We start from the raw sequence: 18,624 nt of genomic DNA on the forward strand, positions 1-18,624 counted from the left end.
TAAGAGAGGGATATTTTTAGATTTTTAGTGTAGGACAAAATAATTGGACACGTACTACATCCTTCCATATTGAATTTGTGTTAAGAATATTATATTTTTATTTTTTTAAAATGAAGATAAATCATGGAATAAAAAGGAAATGGATTCTTTCAATAAAGTTCGATCTCCAAGTTCTAGCTTATGAGTTTTCATTGCAATAAATTTTAAAAAGAAATACTCTAACTATAAAGGAATTATACAAAAATAATTTCACAAATTAATATGATTTGATGTGATTCGTCAGATTATAAAATTATTTTTATTGTAAGGTAAATCTAACAGATCAGATGAATCCACATCAATTTATAGGATTGTTTTTGTGTAATTTTTTTGTAAATATAGCAATACTATTAAAGGAGTTCTAGCCTTTTTTTATTAAAAGGTTCTGTAGTGAAAATATAGTATGTAGCATTACTCTTTTTTCGTTTACATGCTATCATCGTCCTCGAGGTGCAATATTCAGTCCCAGCATACGCGTGGCTTTCCAGTTCAAGCTACTCTACAATGATAGAAGCCAAGGGACCAACTTCCCTGCTCAAAGTTCCTGTGAGTGGTACCCCACATTTGAGTCATTGGAAAATGGTAGCTTTGCTGTTTATGCTTCCCCAGCAATTATCAATTATTCACTTTGTGATGCTATATGCTTGAATTTTAGTTTCTGTCATGACATTTTTTTTGAAAACTTCAACAAATAGAGCATGATTTTCTGTAGCCACTGCATCAAGCAGATCATGCTTTGAGATCAGTATCCACAAGATTTGTTCTCTCTTTCAACTTCAAGCAGATCTGTTTGTGCTTAATATTAATTGTGTAATTTTTAAATTCAATTTCAATTGCTTTGAATGTGAAATAGTGTTGCAGAATAGAATTTTGAAACTAAAGGAGGTCTTAAGCTCTCTATCCCTCAAACAATCCAAGGAATTCTGAGACTCAAGTGATACTCTTCAGGCAAAGGTGGAAAATACAAGCAAGTCAAAGCAGAATTTCTAATTGTTATGCTCCAGCATGAAACTTCCTTTTTTTTTTTTTCTTTTTTTATGTCGGGAACCTCTCCAAAGGAGGGCCCTTCGAATCCACTCCTGCAGAGTAAACCCCGATCACATGCTCCAACATGAAACTTATAATTTAAGTATAATATCAAACATATCGCAACCTCAAACTGGAAGTATAGGCATCTCATATTTGAGATAGGTACTCATAAGTTGTTGGAAGGCAGAAAAGAGTAGTCAGCCATAGTCTATAGAAGGAACATCCTAGTAGAATGTTAGCGATCAAAACTGGCTCTGGATTACCAACCAACAATGAGTTCCATATTCCATATACACATTTTAAATTGTTCACCATCTTTCCATTATTTTCGAGAAAATAACAAAAAAATACAAGAATGTAATCACGAAAATGCATTAATAATAATAATAATAATAAAGTAAGGCACTGGAGGTCCAATCTTCTATTACAAGGAAGCTGCAAAGGCTTTCATGAATCACTTACAAGAAGTCATCCTTGTAAGTGATTCCTGAAAGCTTTTGCAGCTTCCATGATATAAAAGATTGAGATTCAAGTTAACACTTAGAGGTCACTACAATATCTCTCTGACCATTTAACAGAAAAAAAAGGGTCTACGGACATCTAAAGCACAACCAGAAATTACAAGCTCATAAAAAGTGGCAAGCAGGAGAGTGGGGAGGTACTGGGAGTTTGTTGGCCAAAGTGCCTCAGAGTAAGCCACCATATGAATCATTACAAATATGATAAAAGGGGATTCACTCTGTTGAACTCCAACACAATGAGCATCGCCCCTCTTGTAGATGATACCACAGAGAGGATTACGTGCGAATCCCCTCCTTAAATAAGAAACTAAAAAAACGATTACATTATTAAAAAAAATGAAATTGAATATGGAGTCTAAAACCATAGTCTAAGCTGCATTTTTTGCCACTAGAAATTTTGTGGGATAGATTTTGCCTAGTTCAGCTCTAAAAAGTCCCTAACAAAATCAGAAACTCTCGCTTCAGTCTAAACACTATTTCACTGCACCTCCTTAAATACAAATTACCCGCCCATTTTCTCCCGTGTGTAATTATTATTACCTCTACCAATTCAACTTATTCTCGGTTACAAAATATGCCACTGTGCATAAATTCCCCAGCCCTGCTTAAGGGAGTGAATTAACTCATGGTCACTTTGAACCGCTAGCTAATCTCCTCCAATGGGTTCTGGTTTAATAACACAACACGCACCTTTGCTCCTCCAGTTTGACTTTCAGTTTGCCGGATGCAGCAGCAATAAGTAAAACAGCCTTGGCTGGTTCAGCTTGGGTAGTCCTCTGCTCCTGCTGCCTTGACTAGGTGTTTCTCAAGCATGGCATCCAATTCAAAAATCTGGTATGCCGCTTGACCGTGATGAATACTCAATTACCAACTTTAGGAACATGGATGACTTATCCTCTAATAGTCGCGCTGGAGTATCAAACTCTGCAACTCTACCTGCAAAAATATCAAACCAAGTCTCATGAGCACAACACATGTACATTTCCCTACAGTTTTATTCTGAAGAGTAACAAGGGGTGCAAATTACTTTCACTTTCCTGTATGAGTTTGGCAAACAAACAATATAGTCATGCCTCTTTTAATCTAGAGTAATAGGAGCAACCAACTACGTCCAGTGCACAGGACAGCCAAATCTTCGAAAGACCATAAACACGTGAACAACTTCCTGACAATCAAGCTCCTACCAGATGTAGATGATTCTAGATTCTTATAGATAGTTGCATATTTCTAATTTGCATCTCCACTTATAACAACTCGTTATTACCTATAAAAAAAAAGATTCTTATAGATAGCTGAATAAAATCTTAGTCACTTGATCTATGTGAACTATAGTTGACCCTAATTGATCATAGTGGATAGTGCGACCAGCAGACACAATCAGGGGAGGGGGACTTCTTGGGGTGTAATCTATACTCATCTGACTAAAAATCATTTTCATTTGTACGTATAGACAGACTTATCAAAAAAAAAAAATGTACGTATAGACAGCTCATAAGAAAAGAAAAACACACACCAAAATGGGAATATCATAGTAAAATGAAACAAATGCAATGGATACGGTTTCAACTTTCCATGATTTTGAAACATTTCCAATTATGCTCTCATGACTGAAACTGGCAGGACTACATTACATGTTTCCAGCCTCATTTTCCGTGTAACATTCATAACCCTTCCTTAATAGATACGGGATACCTCTACAAATTAAATTATCAAGTGTGTACTCGGGCTATACCTATTTTCCGCATTAATAAAAATTTGTTTTACCTATTTAAAAAAACTGAATTGTCCATAACCCAAGATGGAAACTCGGATTTTAGATATCATGGCATTTCCCAAATGATACACTACAAGCTCTTGAGTGTGGATTGCCCGTACCAAATTTATGCCAGATCTATAGGTTGCAATTAAATAATGAATTATGAGTGTAACTTTACAAACCATCACTGAGGACCAGAACCGCGTCGCTGTCAATAACAGTTGGAATACGATGTGCAATTGTGCATACAGTACAGCCCTTAAACTCAGTTCGAATAATTTTCTGGATGATATTATCAGTGGTTGAATCAACTGATGCTGTTGCTTCATCAAGCACTAGTATTCTTGCCTGCTTAAGCAAAGCCCGACCTAAGGAAACAAGTTGCCGTTGACCCACACTCCAATTATCTCCATTTTCAAGCACTGCAATTTGATAAGTACAATCAATTAGTTAGCCACAATACAAAGGTGCAGCGAAATGGGAGAAATGGTAGTCGAATTATAGTGGGTGATGTATTAGCTACATACCAGGTGTATCAAGCTTTAGCTCTTTGTCACGAATTATCTGTCCAAGCTGAGACTTATCAAGTGCCTGTATCAGATTAAAACCCAATAATTAATTTTTTTATAAGTAGTCAAGGTTTGATTAAAAATGCAAAGAGCATAGCCCAGGTACACAGGAAAAACCCAATAAAGAATAGAGGCCTATCATCACATATATGAAATACAAATAATTTCAACATTCAAAAACCATAGGGATTCAGTAAGATTTTCTTTTTTAAGGAATGAATTAGCAAAATGCTGGAAAGCCAGGAATTAACCGCAAAGTTTATTAAAATGCATCATTACAGTAATTTTACTGAGTTGTGTAGATTTACATCTTTTTAATAAATAAAATGGTTAGTAGGACACCCACAAGTTACAGAGGAGGTACACTGAATAAACTTCCCTTTGAACCAAAAAAAGTTTCTACAATAAACAATTCCATTGTCATTCAATATCCATCAAGCACTTGAAAAAAGTAACAAAGGTGATTTTGACTTTTGAGTGTCGAAAAATATGACCATTATTATATTTGCTGATACAAACCTGCCAGATTTCATGATCTGAATGCTCTTCAAGGGGATCAAGATTGCCCCTGATGGTCCCTTCAAATAGGGTAGGATCCTGAGGTATGATACTAAGACGGCTGCGAAGGTCATGAAGGCCAATTGTTGAAATATCAACATTGTCTATCAGGATCCTCCCGCCTGCTGGTTCAATTAGTCGAAACAAAGCCTGGATCAAAGTGGACTTACCACTTCCAGTTCGCCCAACAATTCCAATATTCTTCCCACCTGGAAATGTGCAGGTTATCCCATGAAGCACAGTAGGAAGATTCTCTTTGTAACGAACCTTGAAGGTGAGAGACGGATAATGAAAATTAGAAGATGGCTTCAACAATAAATTAACCAAACTATATACAAACAAAATTCCAAAGCCAATTAAACTCTTTATCCTCAATCAGAAAAAAAAAAACACACATATGGTATTGTTAAACTGAACTGCATACCTTTAAATCAATCATTTCAATTGTTCCATTCTCAGGCCATGAAGATGGAGGGCGAGATTCCTCAACAATGGGTGGGGCTTCTCCTGGAATTTGGCTATACTGGTACATCCTCTCTATGGAAATTATTTTGTTTTCAAGCTTGCAAAAGCTAAGTATCCACCGCGATAGGCGAGCATTCAAATTAAGGCCATATGTCACAGCAAGGCCTGCCATGCCTAGATAGAAAGAAGCAACCACGATTAGCAACTTATATTATCAAAAACTAAGCAAAATGATCAGAAGCCTACCTTGTTCCACTTCATGAATGTTATTCGTCAAATATTATTTACATATCAAAGAAGTTATTCATCACTTAAGCCTCATCCGAAGGCTGAAGTTGAACATGGTGAAGACAAATTGGTTCTCTTACGACACCATAGACGTGCACAAAAGAACATTTATGCTCTAAAACTCATTTGAAACGGTATGCCGAATGAATGCGTGACATAAACTGCATACATAAGTAAATGAGTGTAATATGATGTGATGAATATAGTTGCTAATAATTGAGGGCTCCGCTATGAGGATAACAGAGTAAATTCCACATGGTACAGATACCGCAGTGCATAAATTAATAGTCCCATTACAGCATTTATCAAGATTTTTTTTTTTCTATTTTTTTTTTCTTTTTTCTGTGAGTATATTCCTTAATGCAGGTGAGGGCACCAATTCATTCATCCAAACGGGTCAGCTCTAGTAACCACTTCTAAAAAAATGGCACATCAACACATGTTTGCCTTATCGTTTCACAAAACACATCACCCCATTGCTCATATACAATTTCTCCTGGGAATAGGTGGAGAAATTCAGGAATTGGAGAACTTACTTGGATCGATAGTCCCATGTGGAAAGCTAACGAGCAAAATCATGCAGAAAGCAAATACAAAGGTTGAGATTAACTCCATGCGTAGACAGAGCCATTCAATGGCTGCGAGACTGCAGAAGAATGGGCGAGCAAAACAATCAAGAAGGTAAAGATTCCTCTTCATGAATCTTTTTTCTTGTCCAAAGCCTCTTATCGTTGCTGCTCCAGCAATAGATTCACCAAAAAGATTGATAATTGGAGATTTCTGGATGCTGACAATGCGAACCAATTCCCTTGATGAAGCCATGTAGTATTTCTGCAAGAGGGTATGATAAATTTAAGTGATATCCTTCAAACCTTTCTTTTCTTTTTATCAGTAAACAATAAATTTTCTTAATAGAAATAGGCACAGCCTAAGTACATGGAGATATCCTTCAAACTCTTCTAGCAATGGCAGTTAAAAAATATATAATCGTTTAATGAGAACTTCAAGTCAAAAGAAATTACTGTTCATATTGGCAGAAAATTTAAATTGTAGATGCTCTTATCTAACAGTGAAGTGGAAATCTTTCTTTTGCAATTGATATTTGATTTTTTGTTTTCATGGGATCACACCCAAAAAAGGAATGAAAGTTTTGAAAAATCGCTAGAAATTTAGTATTTTTTCAAATGCTGGGAAGATGCAAGTAGTGTGTTCAGAAGGCAACACATAGGACAAAACTTGTTTCCAGTTTCTGTACAATAGCAAAAAGCATAGCTATGAAGTCAAACCTTACAGTGTTTCATATAAAAAGTACAAATAAAGAAACAAAATGATTGAAGGGGTTACGTCTATACCTTTTTATTTTTTTTTTTATTTTTATAGGTTATGTATAAACTTGCCTTATTCCAAATGTGCTTTTGTTGGTTTTTATTTTTTATTTTTTTGCCAGAGGGCTTAATAGCCATCCTTCAAGACTCAAAGTTATACTGATAAATATTATTAACCAGGCGGGGGGAAAACTAAAGCAGAAACAAGGCATGAACCGGGTAAATATTTTATGTAATTGAAGACGATAGAAACAATATACACATGTAAACGAGGACAAAAACATAAGAATTAACCTGTTCGAAGTGATTGAATTCATCAGAGAAGTATATAGTTGGAAAAAGCATACTGCAGCAATAGCATGCTTATGATATTCGATAGGCATTGATGTAGGCACAAGGAATCCCATATGAATCAGCAAGGATCACGGTGCAAGGCTATAATATCTTTGTAAAAAAATTGAGTGTTTAAAGTTTAACAATGAGTTCAATTACACTCTGTTCACCAAAAATACTAAGAAGAAGGGGTCAGTTCTTGAGAAGGAAGCAAAAATTTAGCAGTTTCCTTCTGATCCATTTTGACAAAAAAGTTAGAGAGCCATACATTGCAAAATCTGAGCAAAAAATTGACAATTCACCTGCATCCACAAGCAGGCAATGGCCATAGGAACAACAAGAAGCAACACTTGCCATGTAACTGTTGTCATTACACCAACAATGCCAATAAGTTGAATTGTTGTTGAAGCAAACCCACCAAGTCTAAAAGGAATATCAAGATCCACAACACTTTGATCAACTGACACCTGGAAGGTCATAGTCATCCATGACATTAGATCATGAAAAAAAAGGAAAAGGAAAACAAAACAAAACTATATATGTATATAGCAAAAGAAATGGAAGTTGCACATATATTTTTCCCTTGCAATAAAAGAACCTACACGATTCAAGATCCGTCCAGCTGGCGTAGAATCAAAGAATGACATCGGTGCCCGAAACACACTTCTAAGCATATTCAGAAACAATTTCTGTGCAGCTGCTAGACCAAATGTAGCAACCAAAGCAGCCCTAACAAAGACAAACCAAGAACTTCCAAAAGCAAAGGCCATATAAACACCCAGAAGGACCATAGGACTCACTTTAGGTTGATCTCCTTCTGTTTGGGGATTAGCCCAAGCCATCCACCAATTACTAGCAATTTGAAGGAACTGAAACAGTGCTTGGGCAACAATTATTAGTGGAATCAATAAGCCCTTATATGCCGCAGCCATATATGACAAGTACACTTTCATGCTGACCCTTCCTCTTACCCTTTCCTCTTCCTGAACAAGCTGCTTTTTCCTTGAGCGTTTTGCTTTCTTTTTCTCTTTAATTGCTTTCTGGCATGAAGGCGATACAACTTCTTGTACTTCCTTTCCCAAACTGTCAACACTATTTCCAGTGGCCACGCATGTTTTACTAGGCATAAGTGTTCCATCAAGAGACGAACTTTCATCTGAATCTTCTGATGAGTGACAAGGAATGTCCATAGCTTCAATTGCGTCATGGTGAGCTGAGACCAAAGTTTTAAAATCAGTTCCAGCTTGTAAAAGATCATCATATTTTCCTGCTTGTATTATTCGGCCTGCTTTAAGAACCTACAAATATGAAAATACATTTGTTAGCCTTTCAGGACTACAGCACCACATTCTCAGTCGCTGATGTGGCTTTCTAAATTTACAATATAAATGAAATTGCGAATGGGTTAATTTACACATCAAAAACAAAAATACTTTCACTAATTAGTCAAGCACCCCAAAGACCAGGTGACTCACAAAAGTAGACTACTTGCCGATAATAATTTAAGTCTTTGGGCTAGACCATAGTCTGATATTATTAGCAAAATACTAAAATTTCAACTTTAACTGAGCACTGGAGTTTTCAGTCAAAGAATCAAATAAGCAGAGAACCCTTGGAATTTCTATCATATGACTGTTGGAATGCCCAATTAGTTTACATGCTTTACTAATCTCTATTGCAGAAAAAATTACTAATAAAATTGTATCTGTAATAAGTATAATTATTCAACTCCAACTTCGCATTGAATCTATACACCAGAGGACACAAGTCACTGTTTTATGAATGTATTATTTTTTATTCTAATAAATATAGAAACACTAGTTTATAACATACATCCAGTCAGCAATCTTCTCGCAAGTTTGTGACTGATTGTAATGTGACTCATTTTTTTCTCTAGTCATTTAGTTCAAATTGAATTATTATTACCTGCCAAGATTTCTAATAAACTCCATTCACATCACCATTCATTGGAATAATGAAAGTTTTAAACAGACAAAACAACCATCAGTTCAAAAAACTTCAGCTTCCTGAAGTAATGAATTACTTAGATTTCTTTCAAAGATAAATATCCATGGGTTCAAAACTTACCACATCACATAAACCTCAAAAGAAAGGAGTGCTAGTCATCACCATAAAAGTAAATCAAACAAAGAAACAAGGATAGCAATTGGCAGAAGAAGCAACTTGGCCATGATGCATTAAAATAAACCAATTCATGTACTACCAGTGTGGCTTGACATGAATGAAAACTATGTAAAATTGAGTTCAAAAGGCCCCAAAAGGCCTATATGGCAACATAGAACTCTGACTACATAAGCAAAATATTTAAATGAAGTGGGAAGACAAATTCCATACCAGAATCAGATCTGCAGCAGGGAGTAATTCAACTTGATGGGTCACAAAAATCACGGTTTTACTAGCTAGTGCTGCCAATATGTATTCCTGCAGTTTCATATCACATATTATCATCCATTCTGCTTATTTTCCCTATGCATGGTTCATTCATATGAACTGCAATACATATGAATAAATTTGAAGCCTAACCTTAAATAATTCAGAACTAGTGTGTGCATCAAGTGCACTGAAAGGGTCATCAAGTAAATAAATATCAGCGTCTTGATACAGTGCTCTGGCAAGCTGCACTCTTTGCTTCTGGCCACCACTCAAATTTATACCTCTATCACCAATAATAGTCTGATCTCCATGTGAAAAAAGTTCCAAATCCTTTTTCAGTGAACAAGCATGTAAAACATTTTTATACTTTGCTTTATCCATAGGGCTGCCAAAAAGAATGTTCTCTTCTATATTTCCGGACTGTATCCATGCTGACTGAGATACATAAGCAGCAGTACCACATACTTTTACCTGAGAAAACATCAACCAAACAAGAATTATAAATCTTCAACTGCTACTACTGATAGAATTTACAAAACCAACAGCCAAGAAAACTTGAGGCAGGAAACAGAAACTTTTAATTAATCAACTTACTTCACCAGAGATTTTGGGAATCTCGCCAAGGATGCAAGAAAGCAAGCTTGATTTTCCAGAACCAACCATACCGCAAACAGCAACTCGCATGCCTCTCTCAACTTTCATTTCGATTCCCAATAATGTTGGTGCTGGAGAGGAAGGGTCCCAGCTGAACACACCGTCTGTAATTTCTATGGTCACATTAGTAATGCCTCGCGGCAGGACAATGGTGGCCTCTTCCTGCAACTCTTCCTCTTGCAGGAATCCGGAAATTCGATCAAGAGAAACTTTTGTCTGAGCCATCATAGACACCAAATCAGGAAAATTCCTGAGTGGTTCTTGGAGGATCCTGAAAGTGGCAAGAGCAGAAAGAACACTCCCTGCAGTGAGCTGACCTCCCAACAAAATGGAAGTACCGAAAGTGACAGCTGAAACAAATATGGGGGAGCTCCAGAAAATGAATGTAATAAAAGCTTGAGAATAAAGGGCTTTCCGTAGCCACTTGAACTCCACACCACGCATGTCCTCCAACTTAACTCGATACCTATCTTCCCAAGCTTGCAATTTGAGAATCCTCATGTTCCTTAGACATTCGGACGTTTTCCTCATTCTTTCATCCTTCGCAGCCATTAACTTGTCCTGAAAATCTTCTTGTATCTTTGCCACAGGAACAGTGACGACAATGGAGATAATTGTGGCAACCAATGTTGCAACTGAAGCAATTCCAACATTCTTATACAAAATTGCAAGGGCAAGAATTATTTGCAGAGGAAGCATCCATATATCGTGGAGGTACCAAGAGTAGTCCCCCACTCTCTGTACATCAAGTGCCATGTAGTTAACAATTTCTCCACTGGTGTGACTTTGCTTCGCCAAGCTCGAGAGCTTGAGCCCCTTTTGATACACCATTGCTGTTAAAGCTGATCTCACATGCATACCCAAAATGTCTACCCCAACATACCACTGCCTGGTTGTTAATGTCTCCACGAGCTTTGCTGAAAAGAATATTCCGGCAAGAATATACCCCTCATGGGGAAAAGTCTTTTTACCCCCCAAGTAATCGACAAAGTAGCTAATCATGTACGGCCCCACATATGAAACAAGAGTACTCAAACCGGCAAATATACCATTACAAGCTGCTTCTTTCCAAAATGACTTGAGAAGTGCCCAAGCTAAAGAAGGCTGCTTTGATGGGATTTCAGCCTTCAATTTCTCCCAATTCGACTTCAAAACCTTATAATTGGCCTTGGCTCTATCTTTTGGTGCAAGAAGGGGAATATCCTTAAGCTCAAGGGGTCTCTTTGCACCAATTGAAAGAAGTGGGTTCAGCCAAGAGAGTGTGACCAAGGTAAAAAGCCCCGCATCACTATAAGGAGTAACCTTAAGACACCCTGGTTCTTCTTCGACAAGCAAAGGTTCTTGAAGATCAGAATTCCTACAAACTTGAATGCCGGTAACACCCCTAATTGCAACAAAGCAAAGGAAAGCAAGTGCAGGTGTCACAACAAAATTTGCCACAACACGAGAACACAAATGCTTTGAACCTTCAACGGAGAATTCTCTTCCGTCGGCATAGAGAGTACACACACAAATTGAAAATGACACAACCCACCACACCCTCAACAATAACGGGAATTTCTCAGACACCTTGAATTTACAATGCAGAGCTGAAAAGCTCAACACGAACCAAGCTAAACTTTGTGCAGCTGGCAATAACAGGCCAGACCAATCCACAAACTTCCCGTTAATGCCCTCTCTTATCAAACCGACTCCATCGAACCCCAATAGAAAAACTTGCACAAACAACACATAGAAACAACAAAAGACTGTTGCTTTATACCCCGCACCAATATTAACATCGCGGATTTCTCCGTCGATACTATGCCGAATTGGGTTCGCATTCGCAGCTGAATCGTCCTTAATAATTCTTATCCTACCAACACACACAAATATCTGCCTTGCCGAGACGATGAAGAGGAACACGAGAAAGAGTGTCAAATTGATGCAAATTGAAGAGAGTTCCAATATGGGCAAACCTTTAATAGCACTTAAAAGGATATTCGACGATTGTGCTGCTGATGATAACGCTGGGATTTTGTTGAGCAAAAGAGACACACCCATTATTGAATTTGGCATGTGGGCGATGGAAGCGATTGAGAACAGTGAGTCGGTGTTGTTGCTGTTGTTGTTGAGCTAAGCGATCGTATTCTATTGTGAAGAAGGGCATTTCACCATCTGGGTTGTGAGAAGCAGCAAAATGTGTATTTGGAGGAGGAATCTCTGGACACATTGCACATAAAAACAAATGAATTCTTACCCACACGGAAAACGAAGAGAGAGAGAGAGAGAGAGATGGTTGAACTTCTGTGTGTGTGATATATAGGGGGAATAGATAGGGACAAAGAGAGGGACGATAAATCAAAATCTAAACGAAACCCATTTGGAAAAATAACAAAACAAAAGACTGACCTGGTTCACTGGTTGTGTCCTGGACAATCGTTTGGTGAGCCGGTGCAGATTGCCGAGGCAAGCCTGTGAATAATAGAGAGGGAAAAATTGGCACAAGAAGCTCTGCCCCTCAATGACACCAACACACAGACAGAGAAAGAAAGCACACGGCAACAATTCACTAGCAATCCACAAGCACGATATTGATGAATGAGTTGTAGGCTTTAACGTTAAGAAATCTAGAGAGAAAATAGCTCACACAGAAAAGAAAAAGAAAAAAGAGTGTTCTCTCTCTTTCATCGGTGTATTTATAATATATATCTATATATTTGTTGTGTGCGTGTTTTGATCAACTTTTCTACCTCATTGTTTTGTTAGTTGGTGTTAAAACCGTGTGAGAGAGGTACAGAGGGATGTTGGGGGCCAAAATGGAAAATAGGGTAGAGTTCTGGACCTTCTGGTGAGTGGAAGGTAAAGACTCAGAATGGGAGCTAGGTGGCTTTCCTTTGTGGGTTTACTTGGGTTTTCTCAGATTTTGTTGTTTTTTTATACCAATTGCTTGATTTACTATTATATATATAGACAAACCTAAGAGTAGCAGTGCTTTATTTCTGCATCTGTATGTCTATGGTTTTAAAGAATATTATGGTTAATCAAACAGAATATTATTAACATGTGTGGATGCCCTTATTTAATAGGAATCTCAGGATATTTTTATAAAGAAATATTAGAATACATGTCCACTGTTCATTGTATGAGAGAGAGAGAGAGAGAGATGGGATTTTGTTTGTATACACTTTACAGTGTGTTATGGAGGTGATGTTGGGTTATGAGTCTGATGCCATGATGGTAACCTTTTTCCGGGTTTGATTGATCATTATTATACCTAGATTCATTCATGATTTGAGAGCACTCACATGAGATTTGGGGGCACCTCAAAAGATTGCATAAGAACCCCATATTCCTGCCATTTGGTCTTTCTTTTGGAGAAAGCGTGGGGTGTTCACCTCAGAGTTCAATCTGTAAATAAAGTCTAATATGGGGCAGGGTGGGTGTGCGCCGCCCATGTCAGTTGGATTTGTTATATGCATGTTGATGAATACATATCAGCAGCCCCACTTATCATCCCTGTCTTGGCTCCTTCTGCTAGCTGGGGTAATCACCTATACTTTTTGTGGGCATATATGCAGGCTGTTGATCATGACTAGGTTTTATTTATTTTACCATGCATGCATTAATAATTCTGTAGTGTATATTATGTATGTGTGTAAAATCCCGATTACTACTCCTCCAATGCACATGTGGCTGTGGGGGCTTTTGTTGACCATTGATCTGCTAGCTGCTGCAGAATTTTCATGAAAAGCACGTTGTTATTAGGTAACTGATCTTTCTTTTCTTGTTTTATTTTTTCTCGGCACATCATCAGGTAACTAAATTTTGAATTAGGAAGTAACAAATGGCAGACAGCCAGAAGTATCAAAAATTTCAACACCATAAATGCATGCCACACCATCAGGAAATTTGCATTTTCACATTGAAATTAACATGCATGGTAGGTAATCAATCAAGATGCACTTCTCTCTCAGATATATAGAACCCTCATAAATTCTAAAAATCAACATTTCCCAGACAGTGGGGGTTATAAATGAATTCAAATTATATCCTAGCCAGCAGTCGAGGCATGAATTGAGTACTTCTAACACAAAATTTAAAGAATTTTATAAGATGGTGTAAATTACTATCAGTAAATTATTTTTATTATAAAGTAGATCTAAAGTATTACATAAAGTCAAGTCAGTTAAGAAGCATTAAATTTACTGTTTGTTTGTTAAATTAAGGGTAAATTTAGCTTGTGAGATTAATGGTTAATATTGTATAGCATCAGTAAAGATATTCATTGCTTAGCAAAGAGGTAATTGTTGATTAATTATTAATAAAATTACACGATATCTATATGATATAATAATGAATTACCAAATTATATCTACAAGGCCTGACATCGACCAAGATTTTCTCATGAATTTGGCATGCCAAACTTAAGAATTCAGCCAACAAAAATGTGGTAATCAGCTGACTTTACTCACTGATCAAAGTCATTTGACAAACTACGATTTATTTTGTTACATGATAAATGTTACTATATATATGCCGCATTAGTTATACCACTCATTTTGTTCTATTGACGTGGCTTATTAAAAAAAAAAAAAAGAATACAAACAAAAAAAAGATATAGGAAATTTAAGACTTTAGTTTTTCTCCTTTTGTATTTCGAATCCTGTTTTTTTTAATATATATTTTTTATTTTTCAATAAAACACGTGGCACTATCATTAATAAGACAAAGTGAACGATATAACTAAGACAGCACAGCAGCAATACTCTTATTACAGTATTGCCTGAGCAAATAATGGGACTATTAGTACTTATACAAAAAGATTTGAGAGGAAAGTACATTTTACACTCCCAAATTATCATATTTTTCGATTTATATATAAAACTATTAATATTGTCAATTTGCACTCCAAACTATGTCTTAGCAATTTACAGTACTTTCTATTTACATTTCACTATATATTAAAATCAAAAATATGCATGCTTAGTTTGTTTGCATATATATATATATATATATACACACATTAATTTTACATGTTTATATATAGAATTTAATTAAATAAACTAAGAAATGGAATATTAATATTAAAAACTGATCTAATTAAGTTTGACATGAAGAGTTTATATATATATATATATGATTAATTTAGCTACAACTACAAGTCAGACCTAATTATTAATTTATTCATATGCAAAAAGTCTTCAAAGACATGTTCAAGATCATCATTTCGTAGTTGCATACCTACTGTCGACGAGTCGTGATTAAACAGATAACAACCTACTCTGATGGGTAGCGCCGACCGCGCAAGTGCCACCGCCGACCTAAAACAGTACAGTAGTACCATATTTTCCATTATTTATATAATATTATTAAAGCTGTGTTGTGTTTGCTCACGAGCGAGCTACCTTGCTTGGACTGTAAAGACCGGTCACTTTCAACGTGGCTTGGACTTGGACCAGCATGACACGCTGCATTCACTCCACCCGCACATGCTAGCTGTGACAACCCAGAAATTTCTTTTTCTTTCTTCCTAAATTAATGCTTCAAAATTTAGCACTCTTACTTTATTAATATAGATTAATGTTAGTGTTAAGGTATATACATTTCGCATATATATTTAAAATAAAATAAGATTTATTATTAAAAAATAATTTTTTAATATGAATTTCAAATTTCTACACTTTAAAAAAAAAATACGCAAGATTTATGTACTTTAAAATTATAAATATAATTTTTATTTAATATAATTACAATATGTAGTAAATTTTAATATTATAACGAGTGTTGTTGGTCTACGGCAACAATACTGTTTTCTAACCAACCTTTTTCAATTCAAAAACTGAGTCCATCTGAGTAGGGAGAGAGCTTCGTGTCTGTTGTTTTTCTTTTCTAGGACGGAAAATGGCTGATTTATTGCCTTTCGTCTGCCTCCAAGCTACACGTCTTATACCATTAAATTCACGGCAAAATGGTAGGCGGTATGTCACATGCGCCATCTAGAAGTGGCAGTTGAGCCCCATGCGCTGCCCACCATTAGAGTTCCAAACGCCACACATGTCACGTCCCACTAAATTAGATTCATGGCCGGTCTCGTGTCTTTAAGATCTATCCGATTATCCACGACCCTCCATAGCTAGCGCATGAGCGCCACGATCAAGATTTGTATGCTTTTCAGACGTCTGCGAAGCTGTAAACGAATTAATTGATCTTTATTCTTGCATATCTTACTGTTTATCCTAAAATTTAAGTTACATTTAGACGTTGAGTTAAATTTAATTTTTTATGTATAATAAATGAGTTAAATAGTAGAAAGAGTTATGTGAAATTTATCTAAATTGAATTTAAAATATGTTTATATATTAAGATGAATTTAGTATTTTTTATAAAAAATTGAAAAAAGTTGTGGGTCTCATATATAAAAATGTGTTAAATTGAAAAATATTATAGGTCTCACGTGTAAAGATGTTTTGAGTTAATATGAGTTTAATAATTTGAGATCTGGATGTTTAGATATTAGATTCAGTTTAAAATTAGATTAAGCTCAACTAAATTTTACAACCGAACGCAACCAGTCAACTTACTCTCATGTTCAAGAATGTGGAGTAGATCTCATGACAATTAATCCAATCCAAAACGGGTGCAGTGAATCACGGTTGCAGTATTGGAAACGTCTTCACTGTTAATGGTCTCATCTTAAAGCATACTTTCATCTCCACGCTACTTAATTTAACTGCTTAGCGTCCAAGTTTGGAAATTTTGGGATGATGGTAGGGATCCGGCCTCAATCCTCACCAACTGTATTTTTTTTTTTTTTTTTTGGCAAATGGATATTAATATATAAAGCAAAACACATACAATATGTTTCTGGAAGGAGGAAATATTAGAAATATACAATATTGTTGGGAGGATTTTTTGACTATAGCAATAAAGATGGTAGAATTTAGATTAAAGGAATATTATTAAAGACTTGCGTCACCGCTGTTTATTGTGTAAGTTATGCGCGCATCTATTTTTTAATCGATGAATTTTTCTCACCAACTGTACTTTAATTAATTACTATAATGAAATCATTTTGCTTATTAAAAAAATATATATTATAGACCTACATTTGTGTCTATCTTTCTAAATTATGAAAAGTATAAGATTAAGAAAATTATAACAAAAAATCTCAATTAACTCAGAAATAAAATGCGCATGTATATGTATAAAAAAAAAATACGCACGTATATCTAATTTGCCTTTCAATTAATTCAAAACGACGTGCCTGCATAGATCAAAGAATATGTTATTGATCAATCTTTTTCTTTCATACAATTGCACTATTTTTGAAAGAGCGTAGAGTTCATTAAAAAATTAATTTATTATATGAGTCTCATATTTACGATTACATTTGTACACTTTATAACTGTAAATATCATTACTTTAAAATTATTTTTTCAAAAAGAAATAAGAAATTAAAAGAAAAATGAAGCTTCATGAAGACTCTTTGCGGAATATACGCAGCAAATTCAATTTTTTTAAATGATGTTTGAATAGTGAGTTGAGATGAGATGAGATGAGTTGGGATAAAAGTTGAAAGTTAAATAAAATATTACTATAATATTATTTTTTTAATATAATTATTGTTTTGATATTTGAAAAAATTGAATTTTTTATTATATTTTGTGTGAAAATTTGAAAAAATTATAATATTGAAATGAAACACTTTCACTATCCAAACAAGGCCTAGTATTTTTTTTTTTAATATTCTCAATTATTTGATGTATACAGAAAAATTTGAATCTTAAAAGATGCTTATCTAAAAGGAATAAAACTCAATTATTTTGAAGACAAGTACTATATTTGATTAACTATATAAAAAAAGTCTTTGGCATCTTACCATCCCCCCACAAGAAGATGATCTAGAAATGGGAACTAGAATTGTGCTTTTGGATGTGCCTTAATGTTTTATGACATAGAAAATGATAGATATACAAACATTTTTACAATTATTTATACAATTATATTTATATCCCGTTTAAATACAGAAACACTCTTAACGTTTAATCTCATCTCATCGTTACAACTTTCTCAAATTTCTACACAAAATATAATAAACATTTAAAAACATTGCCTTGAGTATTAAAAAGAACATTAATAGATTATATATACATATACACGCATATATAGAGCGTCAAATGGTGGCTTCCAATTTACTCATAGAAAACATTATCACATCATCTCTCTAGCTGTGATCTCTTTCATTATATGTATTTTTACGTGTCTTTTTTTTTTTTTTTGGCAAAATTTCTTCTCCTAAAATTAAGGATTCTTTTCACTGTCAAAATAGATAAAAATGATTATTTTAAAACGAAAAATTTGATAAAAAGAAAAAAAAAAAAAAAAAAAAGCATTTCTATATATTGTGATACTGTTAATTAAAGTTGTACGTACGTAGGCATTGACATCATGTTTCACATATCAACGAAAGAACTTTCTAGTTTTTGTGCGCTAGCTTACCAAAAGATCGAAAGAGCTTTTTGTTTTTTATTAATAGACTCCAAATTAAAGTTTTATAAAGCATTCAGACGCTACGTACGTAATCTCTGTATAGCACTAATTTCATTTTTTTTTCCCCTTCTTTTTTATAAGTTCGTCCAAAAGTGATAAATCAACATGGAAAGTGTACGTAGTGATCATGCACCCACCCACAAGCACTCTGCATTTACCAG

At 35.1% G+C, this 18,624-nt stretch overlaps 1 protein-coding gene across 3 annotated transcripts; it reads right to left on the bottom strand.

The window, feature by feature from the left end:
* Positions 1–1,736: 1,736 nt before the first annotated feature.
* Positions 1,737–12,828, bottom strand: LOC121250541 (ABC transporter C family member 5). 3 transcript variants are annotated; one of them, XM_041149669.1, is made up of 13 exons: positions 12,664–12,828; positions 12,323–12,385; positions 9,872–12,133; positions 9,428–9,748; positions 9,239–9,325; positions 7,486–8,181; positions 7,186–7,350; positions 5,762–6,056; positions 4,897–5,111; positions 4,434–4,739; positions 3,873–3,936; positions 3,528–3,767; positions 1,737–2,525 (listed from the first exon to the last, which is right to left on the bottom strand). In XM_041149669.1, the coding sequence occupies exons 3-13, from the start codon at positions 11,987–11,989 to the stop codon at positions 2,413–2,415; spliced, it is 4,620 nt and encodes a 1,539-aa protein (XP_041005603.1). In that variant the 5' UTR covers positions 11,990–12,133; positions 12,323–12,385; positions 12,664–12,828; the 3' UTR covers positions 1,737–2,412. The 3 variants fall into 3 exon arrangements, with proteins under 3 accessions (XP_041005603.1, XP_041005602.1, XP_041005605.1); XM_041149668.1 differs by lacking the exon at positions 12,664–12,828 and having other exon boundaries at positions 12,323–12,629; XM_041149671.1 differs by lacking the exons at positions 1,737–2,525; positions 3,528–3,767; positions 3,873–3,936; positions 12,664–12,828 and having other exon boundaries at positions 4,562–4,681; positions 12,323–12,635.
* Between the last annotated feature and the right edge of the window lie 5,796 nt (positions 12,829–18,624).

Source organism: Juglans microcarpa x Juglans regia, chromosome 2D (assembly GCF_004785595.1).
Source record: "Juglans microcarpa x Juglans regia isolate MS1-56 chromosome 2D, Jm3101_v1.0, whole genome shotgun sequence".
Classification (NCBI taxonomy): Eukaryota; Viridiplantae; Streptophyta; class Magnoliopsida; order Fagales; family Juglandaceae; genus Juglans; species Juglans microcarpa x Juglans regia.

Excerpts from the sequence above, each read along its gene's own strand:
- LOC121250541 (XM_041149669.1), bottom strand. The coding sequence starts at position 11,989 with ATGCCAAATTCAATAATGGGTGTGTCTCTTTTGCTCAACAAAATCCCA. Across the intron at positions 9,749-9,871 it reads TTCCCAAAATCTCTGGTGAA|GTAAAAGTATGTGGTACTGC; the intron begins GTAAGTTGATTA and ends ATGTTTTCTCAG. Across the intron at positions 3,937-4,433 it reads CAGATCATGAAATCTGGCAG|GCACTTGATAAGTCTCAGCT; the intron begins GTTTGTATCAGC and ends AATCTGATACAG.